Genomic DNA, 12,872 nt, shown 5'->3' on the forward strand with positions numbered 1-12,872 from the left:
CCTCTATATTTTTTAATATTCGGTCGATAAAATAGATGTCTCGTCGATACATTTATTTTGCTTGACATACCGACGAGAAATTATTAAAGATCGATGACGCCGACAGGTGTCGGATGTCCAGGATTAGCGACCTTCAATAGTATCTCATCGTCGGTGTTTGATATCAGCTGAAGAAAGGGATCTTTTCGAGAATATCGACGATGAAGTAAAATATTAGCGACGCAAGTAGAGATAATTTTATGTCTACTTCTCATCTGTCACTTTTAACTGATTAATGAAGACATTCGAAAAATGTGATTCAAGGCATGTTCTTTATTCCAAAGAGCTATCTATTCTGAGATATTGTGGACGTCTCCACAATTCCCGGTGCACTTTGAGCGCGTTCAGTCTGAAATTATTTAGAATCGTCATTTTTAATGTTTCGCGCATTGAGTGTATAATTATTTACATTATTAGGATGCATGTAATATTACTTTTGCGTTTCTAAAATAATCGACAGGTTGAGATAATTTAGAGAACAAAGTAATTTTTCCCGTTTTGTCGATTAAAGTTGACCTAGAAATATAAGAAAGTATGTTAATAAAAAAAAATATATCAAAATTAAAATAAATATTAATATAAATATATAAACACCATATTTTTTATACACATCAATATAGACTAAATTATTAAATTTAAAATGTGATTTAACATTGAATATATATGTTATAATACACTTGTACGATGGATTTATAATGAAGTATTCTTTTAGATGTAGTTTCTGTACATGCTCCTCTCATAACATACCTTGTATCGCTACTTTGTGTTGACAATTTCTCAATAATTTTAGCATCTATATTAATCTTTTTTGGTTTTTGCATTTGATTTTTTAATTTCTCTATGTTCTGTGTAAGTTGATGTATCTGTACCTTTAATGTTGCATTTTCATACATCAATCTATTATTTTTTTGTACAACCTAATATAATTCACATATAATATATAAGTAATCTCCCTCAAAAGTTATTAGATTGGATAGAGCAATACATATATATATATATTTGTTTACTTGTAAAAATTTAGCTTTATTAAGGGATAATGGTTCCTGAAATTTTTCTGACACAATTAAATTAAGTTCCTTTCTCGCCTCATCTAACTTTTCCATCATTTCTGCCATTACTAACAGATGCTCGTGTAACAGCTGATCCAATTTGTATCTTAATGTATCCTTAGCATGTTTCATACGAAGAAATTTTATACATGTACTGTATATAACTTCATTTTTATTTGTTAATTCATCCTTGAGTTGCTTATTTTCCATTTCTAAGATATCTCTTGTCTGCTCCAGTTCCTTATGCCGTTGTTGCTGAAACTTTGACATGTTACCAGTACATTTAATCCTGTATCGTTGCATTTCTTCAGTGAAATGATCTTTCTCTCTTTGATAAAAAAATCTCTCATCATCTAACTGTTCTACAATAAAAATAATCAATATTGCTAACAATTATTGCTTTAAAACAACATTTTATATATTGAATAAGTTTCTAAAATTATTTCTGATAAATATTCAAGTAATGTGTAAATAATTTGAATGAAAATATGCAAAAATTTCATTTGTTTTATCATGTCATATATTATTGTTACTATTATCATGGAAAACTTAATCAAAAATAATGCTAACATTGCCCTGAATTAATATTAATATGCATTTGTATGTTTTGTAAAATATTTATTTATGATCAAATCTTACGTTTAAGGTGTCTGTTACATCTTTGTTGCTTCTTTAGCTCTGCCAATAATCTTCCTTTCTCTCGATGAGTGTTTTCTAATTGCATATCTTTTATTTGTATAGCATCTTCTAAATTTACAATAGCTTTATTTAATTCTGATATCTTGATGAAAATAAAATTAAGAAAATTACATTATTTGCAATCTTGTTATATTGTAAATGTTTGAAAAGTGATATAGACTCATTATATAGTTTCATTATATTTAAAATATATAAATTTGCAACATTTTCTTATTAAATTATATAAATGCCTTATCTATGAATAAACATATTGAACTCGATATATGCATCATTAATTACTTATAGCCATGTAAAATACTAACATACTTGTAAAGTTGCTACTTCAGCATCAATTCTGTCACATTCTGCAATGTTCTGGGGAACTTTGTTTTCTATGATATTAATAGAATGTTTATTTAAATCAATATTTTGCATATTGCAATATATAATTCCAAAGACCAATCTGTAACATGTCTATTTGATAATCTTCTATTTATTTTATTTTATTGATTGTATCACATCACACTTTAATTATATATCCAAAAGTTATAATTTTTTAAAATTGCTTTTGTATATAAATCTATTTAAAATTTGAAGATGTATATTATAAGAATGTTCCTCTTTCACATGTAAAACTATAAGTAAAAGAACTTAACATGTTGCATTGATTATCTAGAAATAGTACTAATGCAAAAGTTACTTGTCAGATATATGGTTAATGGAAAAAACATTAGACACTAGATAAAATTAAAGACAAGTAAAAAACGTTCAAGATGTCACAGCAAATCTTAAATATGATCTTGAATATCGCGTTTTATACTTATGAATTTGAAATAAATTTCCGGAACAATTTTTTTTTATGTGTAACACTTTACATTTCAAAAGTAAATTCTTTTCTTTAATAATCACAATATATGTAATGTAAAAAAGTTCACATTAAAAATCATTGTTTTCTACAGGTTATGCTCAAATGAATATTTCTACCCAAGTAATACGGATTTTAAAAGTTGTGAAATTTTTTATTGTATCGTATATGTACAAAATAGGTGTACACACACACATACTACTTGTCAATCGCGCACATACGTGTTGTATTAGACACGTATCGCATATGCTTTAGTTGCATATGACATTGATGTAAGAGCATTTCTTTTTACCTAGTACACCTATAACCCCCATTTCTATTATCTTTTATCAAATGGAATGAATGTTGAGATGACATATGTATATGTTTCCCTTTTTTCTCATACTGATATCTGTAGAGACACAAGACAAGTAAAATTGTCAAATTGTGACTGACTAATAATCCTTTTCCCATCTTGCATACAAAATAATAAATTATATTAGAATCTTATTTTTTCCAAAGTTTTTTTACATGAGACTATTGACAAAAATTGTGTTTAAATGAATATGTTAGAATATATTTTTTATATCTCTGGAAGTGTAACGATATGAACATGGTCTTAAAGAAAACAAAATACAAAATACTTCACTGTAAATTCACTTGTGCTTCCCATAAATTTTACAATAACAACAACTGGGCCAAAGATTATTTAAACATTGTTTTACATATTAGAAAGTTATATGTGATTTATTTAAATAAAATTAATCTGTCTAACAATAATCTAGAAAAAATTTTTGTCTTTAGAAGATCTCTCTATACTATCATTGTATAAAATTTTACAAAAAAAAAATATCAATAAACAATTTTAAATGCAATTATTCTAATTAGAAGGTACTTTTGAAGATGGATAAATCCTTATAAAAATTCTCCTTATTATAAACATTTTTCTTTTTTTTAAAATATTAATTTCTAAATATATATTATTCTGGAAAAATCCCATATCTTTATAAGTATGTTATGACACACAACTAAAGTTAAATCATAATAAGTTTTGCTTTGCTTTATAAAAGTATAAGACAAAGATTTACAAAAATATTTTGAGTCAACTTCTTTTTATATATAATAGATGTAAGCATTTTCTGAAATAATTATAGTATTTTATAAATTAGAAAATTATGACTCAATCATTTTTAAATTATATGTAGCTATTTTGTTGGTCCAGTTGTGTTTTAGGAAAATGGAAAGCAACGCTTGTTATGTAATAATCTGATGAAATGATACTAGATTCGCACAAACGCGGATGATATTAATGATGGACTTATGTTTAATATCCTAACTTAAGAGTTTTATTTCCATAACGTTAAGGCTCATACTTATTTTTTCTTATTTTTGTTAGCCTGATTTTTATATTTGGCCGCAGTTGTTAATTTGGCATTCTTCTTCTTAGGTTCATCATCTTCATCATCTTCGTCTTCGGGATCCTACAAGAAATATAAAATGCAATCATGCAATGAATTGTTATACGCAAATAAAATATATTTTGATAAACTTCTATATTTAATAACAGAAAGATAGAGAGAAGAGAGATTAAAAAATTTGATATTACATAATATTTATTAAAATTTTAATTTTAAAGTAAATTTGGTGAGGCCTTATATATGTTCATGCATTTATTTAACAAAAGTTTCGCGAAAATTTACACTTAATTTTATCATATTTTATAATCAAAGTTCCAACTCCATTTATAGTAACAATTGGTGAATTTTCCAATATTTTGCTTTTATTACTTAATCAATGTATATGTTAGTATGTATTATATAATTCTTGATTTTTAGATAGAAATTATAATTCAAATGTAACATTTTGCAAAAGTGGAAAAAAAGGAAGTATGATTAGTAAAGAATAAAACTCTCTTGCAAAATATGATTTATTTTACAAAAATAAAACATGGAATGGGAACATAAGTATAATAGATAAAAGGTACATTCATGACTTTTTACAAGTGGATTACTTCCACTTTTTCAAATTTTTTAAATCGTAATTCTTCAAAGATACCTTAAAAATATGATAGTCAAATAAAATTCAAAGTATTTTTAATGCAATGATATCATATTTTTTAGAAGACACATTAATTATAGCGCAACGTATATCTTTTTTAATCTTAATGTTCTATTTGTCTACATCTTCATCCGTTTAATGCCGTTTTTTTTATCCTCTGCTAAAAGCTTTCGTTTCTTTTGCGGTGCCTGAAATTGATATTTCTAATATATATAATTTGAAATATTGCTATTAATTTTTAGCAATATACAAGCTAAAGATATACACGAGACGCATTATTAGATTTCCTACAATAAATTATAATTTAACACTGTGATATGTAATATTTAAATGCATCTTGTATATTTAATATATTTATTACATGTTTCTCAGAAACGCATCTTGTATAAATTTCTGTTATTAATGAATTTATTATAATAACTATACATGCCTCACCCATAATTTTCTTTATATAATTATTTACATGCACATGCATTTTGACTAAATTTATTACCATAAATAATGATTATCATCATAAAATTTGTTATCCAGAATGTTCATATTCTTGATAACTTCTTTTATAATATCTGTAATATAAAACTTGATACACAACATACACATACCTTTTCATCATCCTCGTCATCGATGTTCTCTTCTTCCATTTCATCATCTATATCGTCAAACTCTTCAATATGCGCACCTGAAATGATAATATAAAACTAATAAAACAAATGGAAATGAGAGGGGTAGAGCTATCTGAAAAAAAAGTATGTTGCTTAATGTTATTATATATACACACACACACACACACATACATACATATATATATATATATATATATATATATATATATATATATATATATATATATGCGTGTGTGTTGTAGATCATATACTATAATGCTATATCAATTATAAATTATTATTATTATTATTAAATATTATTTAATATTATTTAATATAAATAAATATTATTGTTAAAGACTTCTTATCTGTCATTGATCAAAATATATCTAGAATAAGTATTATAAATAACAAATATAAATATTTGTTATAATCAAAACTTTATTTCATGATTCATTAGTAATATTTTATAATGAAATTTGTACATTAGAATTTCATCATTACATTATATCAAATTGATTATGCTTATAATTATTACTTTAGAATTAAAAAAATGTTTATATTTTGATACATATGTACATATATATAACAATAAGAATTATATGTATTATATATGTATTATATTTTGACATTGAATTTTTCTCTAAAAATGTTAAATATATACGAGATAGATATGTTGTATATGTAAAAATATTAATATTGTTAAATCATATGCATATTAATGAAGAGCAATAAGTACAAATTGTATGCATAATAAAGTTTTAATATTAATATCATTAAAATAAAGATATTTTTTTCTTTCTTTTCCTCTATCTTATAAATTTGTGTTTTGTAATATGTTTTTGAAATGTATGGTTTGAGGAAGGCGTCCAATTTTATTCACATATCGCCTTTTATTTATAATATTTCTTAATTCTATAGACATATGTATAATTTTTAAATAAAATTACTAAAAGATGCATGTCATGTATATTTTACTTTGAGTTGGGTTTATCAGCAAAATTAATTTAGTTTTAAATTTCAAGATTATCTCTAAATTTACTAATTCATAGATTTATTTATATATACTCACCAAGGAGATTGTGTCCTACTATGTGAACAGGTCCACTGCCCTTAACCAATGTAAACGTAACAGGAGGGTCTGGGAAACTGAGATCAAGAATAATCTGCGCTGTTTTTCCCATTTCTAGCAAGGCGATTGGCGTTTTGATGGGCCCTTTCAAACCCATTGCTTCTACTTGCAGCACATTGAGCTCACCAGGCTTGGCTTCTGGCCCCAGCAAAGCCTGTAAAATTTATAATAGCATTTTTATAATAGCATCAGTAAATTAAATGTATACAATAATGTGCAATGACGTTGATCAAAATATTTTTGACACGATTGTTATTCATGAGATCCAAAATTCTAATAATTAAAAAAAGTTGTTAAAATGTTCATTAGAAGGTTCATTAAATAAAATAAGTACATTTTATCTAAAATATCTTATTGTTTCAAAAATTTTCTTTGAACAATTAATTCAAAGTTACTAACCCTTTTTAGGTTAGAAAATAATTTAGCCTCAAAAAGATAATTATATATAAGTAATCATTCATACAAGAGAATAATCAAAGGAATGATGAATTGAAATATTTTCATAAAGTTGACTTTGAATTTGATGTTTAATAAATAATGCAAACAGCAAAAAAATGATGCTGATGAAATGAATAAAAGGGGTTTTGTATCGTATTCTTATCGAAATTTAATTAAAAATTAAATAAGTAAGAATACATACATACATATATAATTCTTATGGAATTACGTTAACGATAAGCATTCTAATATTTATTTACTTTGAAATGCCACGCTTTAACCGGCGTTCTATTTCCCACAGAACCCTACAATTTAACCTACAGATCACGATTCATTGATTAAATTACAAATTCGTGTCCCTTCAAATTCACCTATTCATAAAAGATTTCCGTTATGATCTTTATTCCCATATAATAGAGCTCTACCCATAGAGAGTAAAATGGGGGAAGGGCGAAGCCGTTATTAAAAAATGGCGCCAAGCATCAAACTTTCGTCAGAACCTCCGAAATTAGTCGGCGCCTTCGTTTCACGCATGGAAGACGATTCGACTACACTCACAACGCCATGAACGGAAGTACATCGTTGGTAGAAAAAAAATGGCTTGTACTTAATCATTTCGAAGGACGTGTGCTAAAAATAAGCAATGTCAAGTGTTTTGAATATAGAAAGAACATCCGGAACCGAAGGGAAAAAAAAACGAAATTCGGCGATACTGCTTTATCTCAATTTATTTCCTCGGTGGAAAAAAATTTTTTAATCGGAGAAACCGAGATCGAGAAACACGATCGAATCGTCCGAGAGGCGCGACAAATAGCGATTAAAGTTTCGCGCGCAAAATTTCGTCCGGAGACGATGACGAGTGTCGCGAGGAAAAAATCAAGAGTAGATAGACGAGTACTCCCGAGCGTACGATGCGACAAAAGAAATTCGGTGCGATCAAACAGAGGACGCGTTGCGTATACACACTGTATAAACTGTCGAGTCGATGTAAAATTCGACAAACGCACACTAATCTCGCGTGTAGCTAGGGTACGATGGACGAAGGAGGCAGGCGGGATATCGTATCTCGCGCACTATCTCTCCTCGTCGACGACGAAGGAATCGCGGATGAGGAGTAGCGGCTGCGGCTGCGACGAGACGACGACGACGAAGACGATCTCGTCCCGTCATCGACACACACACATCGCGCTTACCATCTTTATAATAAGCTTCTGATCGGCGCCGATGTGCTGGGCCGCGCTGTCCGAGTCGTCATTCTTGTGCTCCGGGTCCCATACCTCGCTCGCGTTCGATCCCTCGAGGGTGATTCCTGAACACACAAATCACAATCATGTACACGTGACACGCCGGGAAGTATCGTCGCGAAGTCGACGAAGGCGATCGCGGGGAGAGATCATTCTCGCCGTGCTCGTAGGAGACAATGGGGGTCGGTCGGTCGCAATGGCCGAATGCCCAGCCGGCGTCTCGGCCAAGCGCATCCCCCTCGCTCTCGAATGGCCGACGGTACGTAAGTATCGGCGCGAGACGCTAAATAACGAGCGGACGGTGATCGCGGCACCGCGGCCGATCATATTTACCGTACAGGTACTCCTCTGCCATGGTGATCGGTCTTGATATTAACGGATTCTCGTCAGCGTGATGCGCTCGAGGGACGTGTGCGTGCCGTACACGATGATGGAGAAGCTTAGAGTGACGCCGCGTGTGCGTGTGCGCAACGGTTACTGTGTTACTGCGCGAGGGAAAGGTCGCCGCACGTGCCGGTCGCCGGACGAGCGCGTAGTAAATGAGTTTCGCGTACTCGACCTTGCGCGCCCAGAGCACGTTCCGCGCGCTGATTGGTCCGACGCGACGCGCGCGGCGCGCGGCACGTCCGCTAGGGGAACGGCGCGCTTTAAAAATCCCTAAAATATTTTCCTCGTAAATTCTTCCTCCTTTTTTTCCACGCAAGAACCTTGGTTCCGTATATTCGATAGTCTTTTGCATTAGATGGTTTGCCGTCTCTGTAAACTTTGCGCCTCTCGAGAAACGATTGTGTAAATTATAAGAATAAATTTTTCGCCTCACCTTTTTTGTATCGTTCACAGATGAAAGTAAGTCTGTATATTTGGATATTATATTATGAGATATTAAATAGAATAGCGAGATACCATAGTATTGTTTGATGTAAAGAATATTCGTTTGATTATAAAATTTTCATTTTACATTTAATCTAAAAAATAGAAATTATTATATACATATATATAATTTTCAACGTATTAATCCACTATATTTATTGCACGCTAAAGATTTTACACATAATATACAAAATGAACCAAGCGAACAATCTCCGAAGTACACGAAAATTAGTAATAGTAATTACAAAATTAATTTGTAATAGAAATCATTTCGAATACAGAATTTTCAAATGACAAGCGTGGCAGCATCGTCTCTATCGCCTATTGGTTCGAGTCGGCTCTGGTGGCGAATGCACTCAACTACTGTCGGCACATTGGTCCACATTGACGCAATAAATAACGGACGCAACACGTGAATAACGTTGAAGAGTCCCGTGATATAAATGTCGCAGAGCAGAGTTCCGAAAATTTGACATTGCATTTTACTCGCCGGCCGATGACAGACGGTCGTGGGACACGTGCGCCCCCGTGAGGATTCGCCCGCGTGGACTTTCGAGAAAAATCGTACGCATCCTACGCCACGAATACGAGCGATAGCTTGTCGGAAGAATGCGTGCCGACACGTACATCCTGCTGATTTACCTGTCGCTCGCGATTTTCGGCGACGCCGAAAAAAATGAAAGCGCTTTCGTGGCGACGCACGAGTGGCAAACGGTGAAAAAGGGTGAGTTTCAGATACGACGTGCAATTTGGGACTACTTTACGTCAACCGAATCCGTCTTCTTCCAATACCACGTCAGTCAAATCCGTCGCGTGATATTTTTTCGCGGTGATCCGCGAAAGCGCGACTTTTAGCATATTTTCTAAAGAATAAGTCGTGTTGTACGCGATGTGGGATTTTTGGAAATTACTCGGATTCTGTGGAGTCTATTAAACAGAAATTAGTGCAAACTCGGTGGTTGTAGATCGAGTGTTTACATGTTACAGTGACGTACATTCAGATTAGATTACGTGGTGCAATTGTAAGCAACCTCGAGATATTTAAATCGTCTTGGGTTCTGTTCAAATAATGCTTTTTCTTTTTTTCTAATTTTGCATACAACTTGATATCAATAAAAATTTAAAGTTTATCTTTATGATTAAAACTAATTTTATCATATAATTGCAATATAAGAATTATGTGAAGTATGTATAGGATTTGAATTTAATAAATTTAATTTTAAATTAATTAAAATTAAATTAATAATAAATTAAATTTTATAAATTTACTTTTCAATAAATTTAATATAAATGTAAATAATAAAAATTAATTAATAAAAACGATTTAATCGAGTGTAATAAAGATTTATATAATTTATTATATATAGGGACTCCTATCCCTAAAGGACTTCATGTAAGACATAATTTTGCAACTGGAGTGACAGAAGCTAAATTAATGGACGATGCAGAGGAAGTAAAAGAAGATGATGAAAATACAAACCGATCAAGTTCTAAGTCACTAACATTACATCCTGATAAGGCATTGCTAGAAAATGAAGAAGTGGATCCTGTAAAAATAAACAAAGATTCTGAATCTTTAAAATTTCCTATTGATGAATTGAAAGCAAGATTAAAAAAACTTAAACAGGAAGGAGTAGAAGATGTGTCAAATATGAATGTAACTATTTTTTATTATCAATATACTAAATTTAAATTTCTAATCATTTCTTTTTTTTTTTACAAAGAATAGAATAAATGACTTTCTTTACATAAACATAATTTTTATAATATTTTATATAATAATTATAACTGTTTATAATTTTGTTTATATGTATTAATTATTTCTTTAATACATTACATCATCATGTAAAATATCTAACCAATTATATAGTAGCTTTTATTATTATAGTTTTAAATTAATAGATTTTATAAAAATTTAATGACATCTAATTTTTACTTTTTTTATTCCAGGATGGAGAAACTCGACCAAAAAGTGAGAAACATTTCAAACGTTTTTATGAAACTTTGAAAGAAGAACTTAATGCTCTAAAAATCAACGTTACAAGTGATTCGGAATTATTAAAGAGGTTTTTCCAGAAATTTCAATCTTATAAAAGTAGTGTCACTACAGGAACATTAACCAGCATAGAGACTGAAGAAGTTCTGGATATTTTAAATAATTTAGAATATCTTCTTCACCAAATTGACAATGCTAAAATATTTTCAGACATGGATGGGCAAGTATAATATACAAAGATAAAACTTTTTTTTTACAAAAGAAATTTGTTAAAATTTCTGTTTCTTTTTACTGTAGGCTAACCAAGATCGTATCGCCCTGCCTCAATGGAACCAATAATGAAATAAAATTGGAAGCATTGCGTCTTTTGGGTGCAGCTACGCAATCAAATCCAAAAGTGCAAGCTAAAGCATTAGAAAATGATTTTATTCAAAAAGTATTGCATGTTTTATCTACAAGTAGTAAAATTGAAGTAAAATCCAGATGTCTCTATGCTCTAAGTGCCTTAATACGCCAGTTCCCTGCTGCTCAGAAAGCTTGGATTGATCATGGTGGTTTACAATTATTTGGAAAAATTCTATACGATGATCAATTACAGATTCAAATGAAAGCAATAAAACTAATTAATGATCTAATAATTGAAAGACAAAACCTACAAGAGATCTATGATATCGAACAGCGTCAGCAAAAAACGAGGGAATATGCTATTACAGATTTCGAGCAAAGATTATTGAGACACGATTACTGCAAGTTACTAAGCAACTTAATGATCAAGTGCTTTAAAGAGAAGCTAACTAGCCAATTCAGCATAGAAAATAATGATTTTCTCGAAGTAGTTTCAGACAGCATGATTACAATATCTCCTGTTTGTAGAAGTGAATTTAAAAACATTAAGCTTTTGCTTCTACCTGTTATAGATAATCTCTTGTATTTTTATCAAAATCTGGATAATCTTAAACTGACTGTGGATGAAACTGACGTTTTACAGAGTTTAATATTACTAATTGAAAGATTAAAAGATACTATTTTTGAAGCACCTCATGATGAATTATGAATATTTAAAAAAATCAGCATTTGTAATTGAAGAAATTAAAGACTACAAATTGAATTCAAACCTTGTAAGAACAGATGAAAGAGTGCAACCATCTATGTATAATAGTAATTATTTGAAATAGCATAGGGCTTTCTTAATACACATTTGTTTAAATTAGAATAAAAAATTTGTGAAAGATTGATCATCATTGTAATAATAATTTCTGAAAGAAAAAGATATCTATGGATAAGCAATTTATTATAATTTTTATAGATCTTAAGGAAAATCCATTTATAATCATAAAAAAATATTTTATTATATTCTAAATGTGACATTATATTATCCACATTCTAAATAGCTTATCATACTTGCACGATTGATCAATAAAACGTGCAGATTCTCGTCTCTTGCATCTGACATATAAAGCACTAGTCATTACATATCCTTTAAATTTTTATTCACTGCTTGAATGCGTTATAATCGTTAGTGATTTTTATCGTTATAGTCGTTTGTATCATATGAGTTTTCTTTTTATTGGCCTATTAAATACGTTCGAATGTCTTAAGTACAGGAGACGGGAACTTTATTTTAATCACACATAGAGCTCAATATTCCATATATATAATTCATATTTTTTGCCAGCAATTAAGAGCTATCATTTAAAATGACTGAAATATATATTGTATAAAAAATGTACAACATATATATGTATATGTTGTACTGAAATATATGTTGTCTTACATATAATATGCAAGACTTCAGTTGTTTGCTGTCAGCTAGTAAAAAGTGCAATTGTTTATGCAGGTATATGCAATCGTTGTTTTCTGTTTTAGAGTAATTATTTAATAAATTATTTTGTATCAAAATAAAAATGTATTTAATTGTCCAA

General features: G+C 29.9%; 3 protein-coding genes across 7 annotated transcripts; 1 reads left to right on the top strand and 2 right to left on the bottom strand.

Annotated features, from left to right (window-relative positions):
• Positions 1-65: 65 nt before the first annotated feature.
• LOC145961592 (uncharacterized) lies at positions 66-2,614 on the bottom strand. Of its 4 annotated transcripts, none has more exons than XM_083081970.1 (6): positions 2,094-2,614; positions 1,728-1,869; positions 1,047-1,450; positions 787-956; positions 474-555; positions 66-388 (listed from the first exon to the last, which is right to left on the bottom strand). In XM_083081970.1, the coding sequence occupies exons 1-6, from the start codon at positions 2,199-2,201 to the stop codon at positions 326-328; spliced, it is 969 nt and encodes a 322-aa protein (XP_082938096.1). In that variant the 5' UTR covers positions 2,202-2,614; the 3' UTR covers positions 66-325. The 4 variants fall into 4 exon arrangements, with proteins under 4 accessions (XP_082938096.1, XP_082938097.1, XP_082938099.1 ...); XM_083081971.1 differs by having other exon boundaries at positions 1,728-1,835; positions 2,094-2,184; XM_083081973.1 differs by having other exon boundaries at positions 1,728-1,835; positions 2,090-2,181.
• Positions 2,615-2,758: 144 nt separating this feature from the next.
• On the bottom strand, positions 2,759-8,610 carry LOC145961594 (nucleoplasmin-like protein). Of its 2 annotated transcripts, none has more exons than XM_083081978.1 (5): positions 8,418-8,608; positions 8,034-8,149; positions 6,343-6,556; positions 5,271-5,347; positions 2,759-4,091 (listed from the first exon to the last, which is right to left on the bottom strand). In XM_083081978.1, the coding sequence occupies exons 1-5, from the start codon at positions 8,437-8,439 to the stop codon at positions 3,984-3,986; spliced, it is 537 nt and encodes a 178-aa protein (XP_082938104.1). In that variant the 5' UTR covers positions 8,440-8,608; the 3' UTR covers positions 2,759-3,983. The 2 variants fall into 2 exon arrangements, with proteins under 2 accessions (XP_082938104.1, XP_082938105.1); XM_083081979.1 differs by lacking the exon at positions 2,759-4,091 and adding an exon at positions 4,520-4,856 and having other exon boundaries at positions 8,418-8,610.
• Positions 8,611-9,300: 690 nt separating this feature from the next.
• Sil1 (Sil1 nucleotide exchange factor) lies at positions 9,301-12,183 on the top strand. Its single transcript, XM_083081967.1, has 4 exons — positions 9,301-9,678; positions 10,322-10,611; positions 10,905-11,170; positions 11,248-12,183. The coding sequence occupies exons 1-4, from the start codon at positions 9,564-9,566 to the stop codon at positions 12,002-12,004; spliced, it is 1,428 nt and encodes a 475-aa protein (XP_082938093.1). The 5' UTR covers positions 9,301-9,563; the 3' UTR covers positions 12,005-12,183.
• Positions 12,184-12,872: the final 689 nt, after the last annotated feature.

Source organism: Camponotus vicinus, unplaced genomic scaffold, assembly GCF_025532165.1.
Source record: "Camponotus vicinus isolate PSW18456_S1 unplaced genomic scaffold, iyCamVici1.0 SCAF_11, whole genome shotgun sequence".
In the NCBI taxonomy this organism is placed as follows: domain Eukaryota; kingdom Metazoa; phylum Arthropoda; class Insecta; order Hymenoptera; family Formicidae; genus Camponotus; species Camponotus vicinus.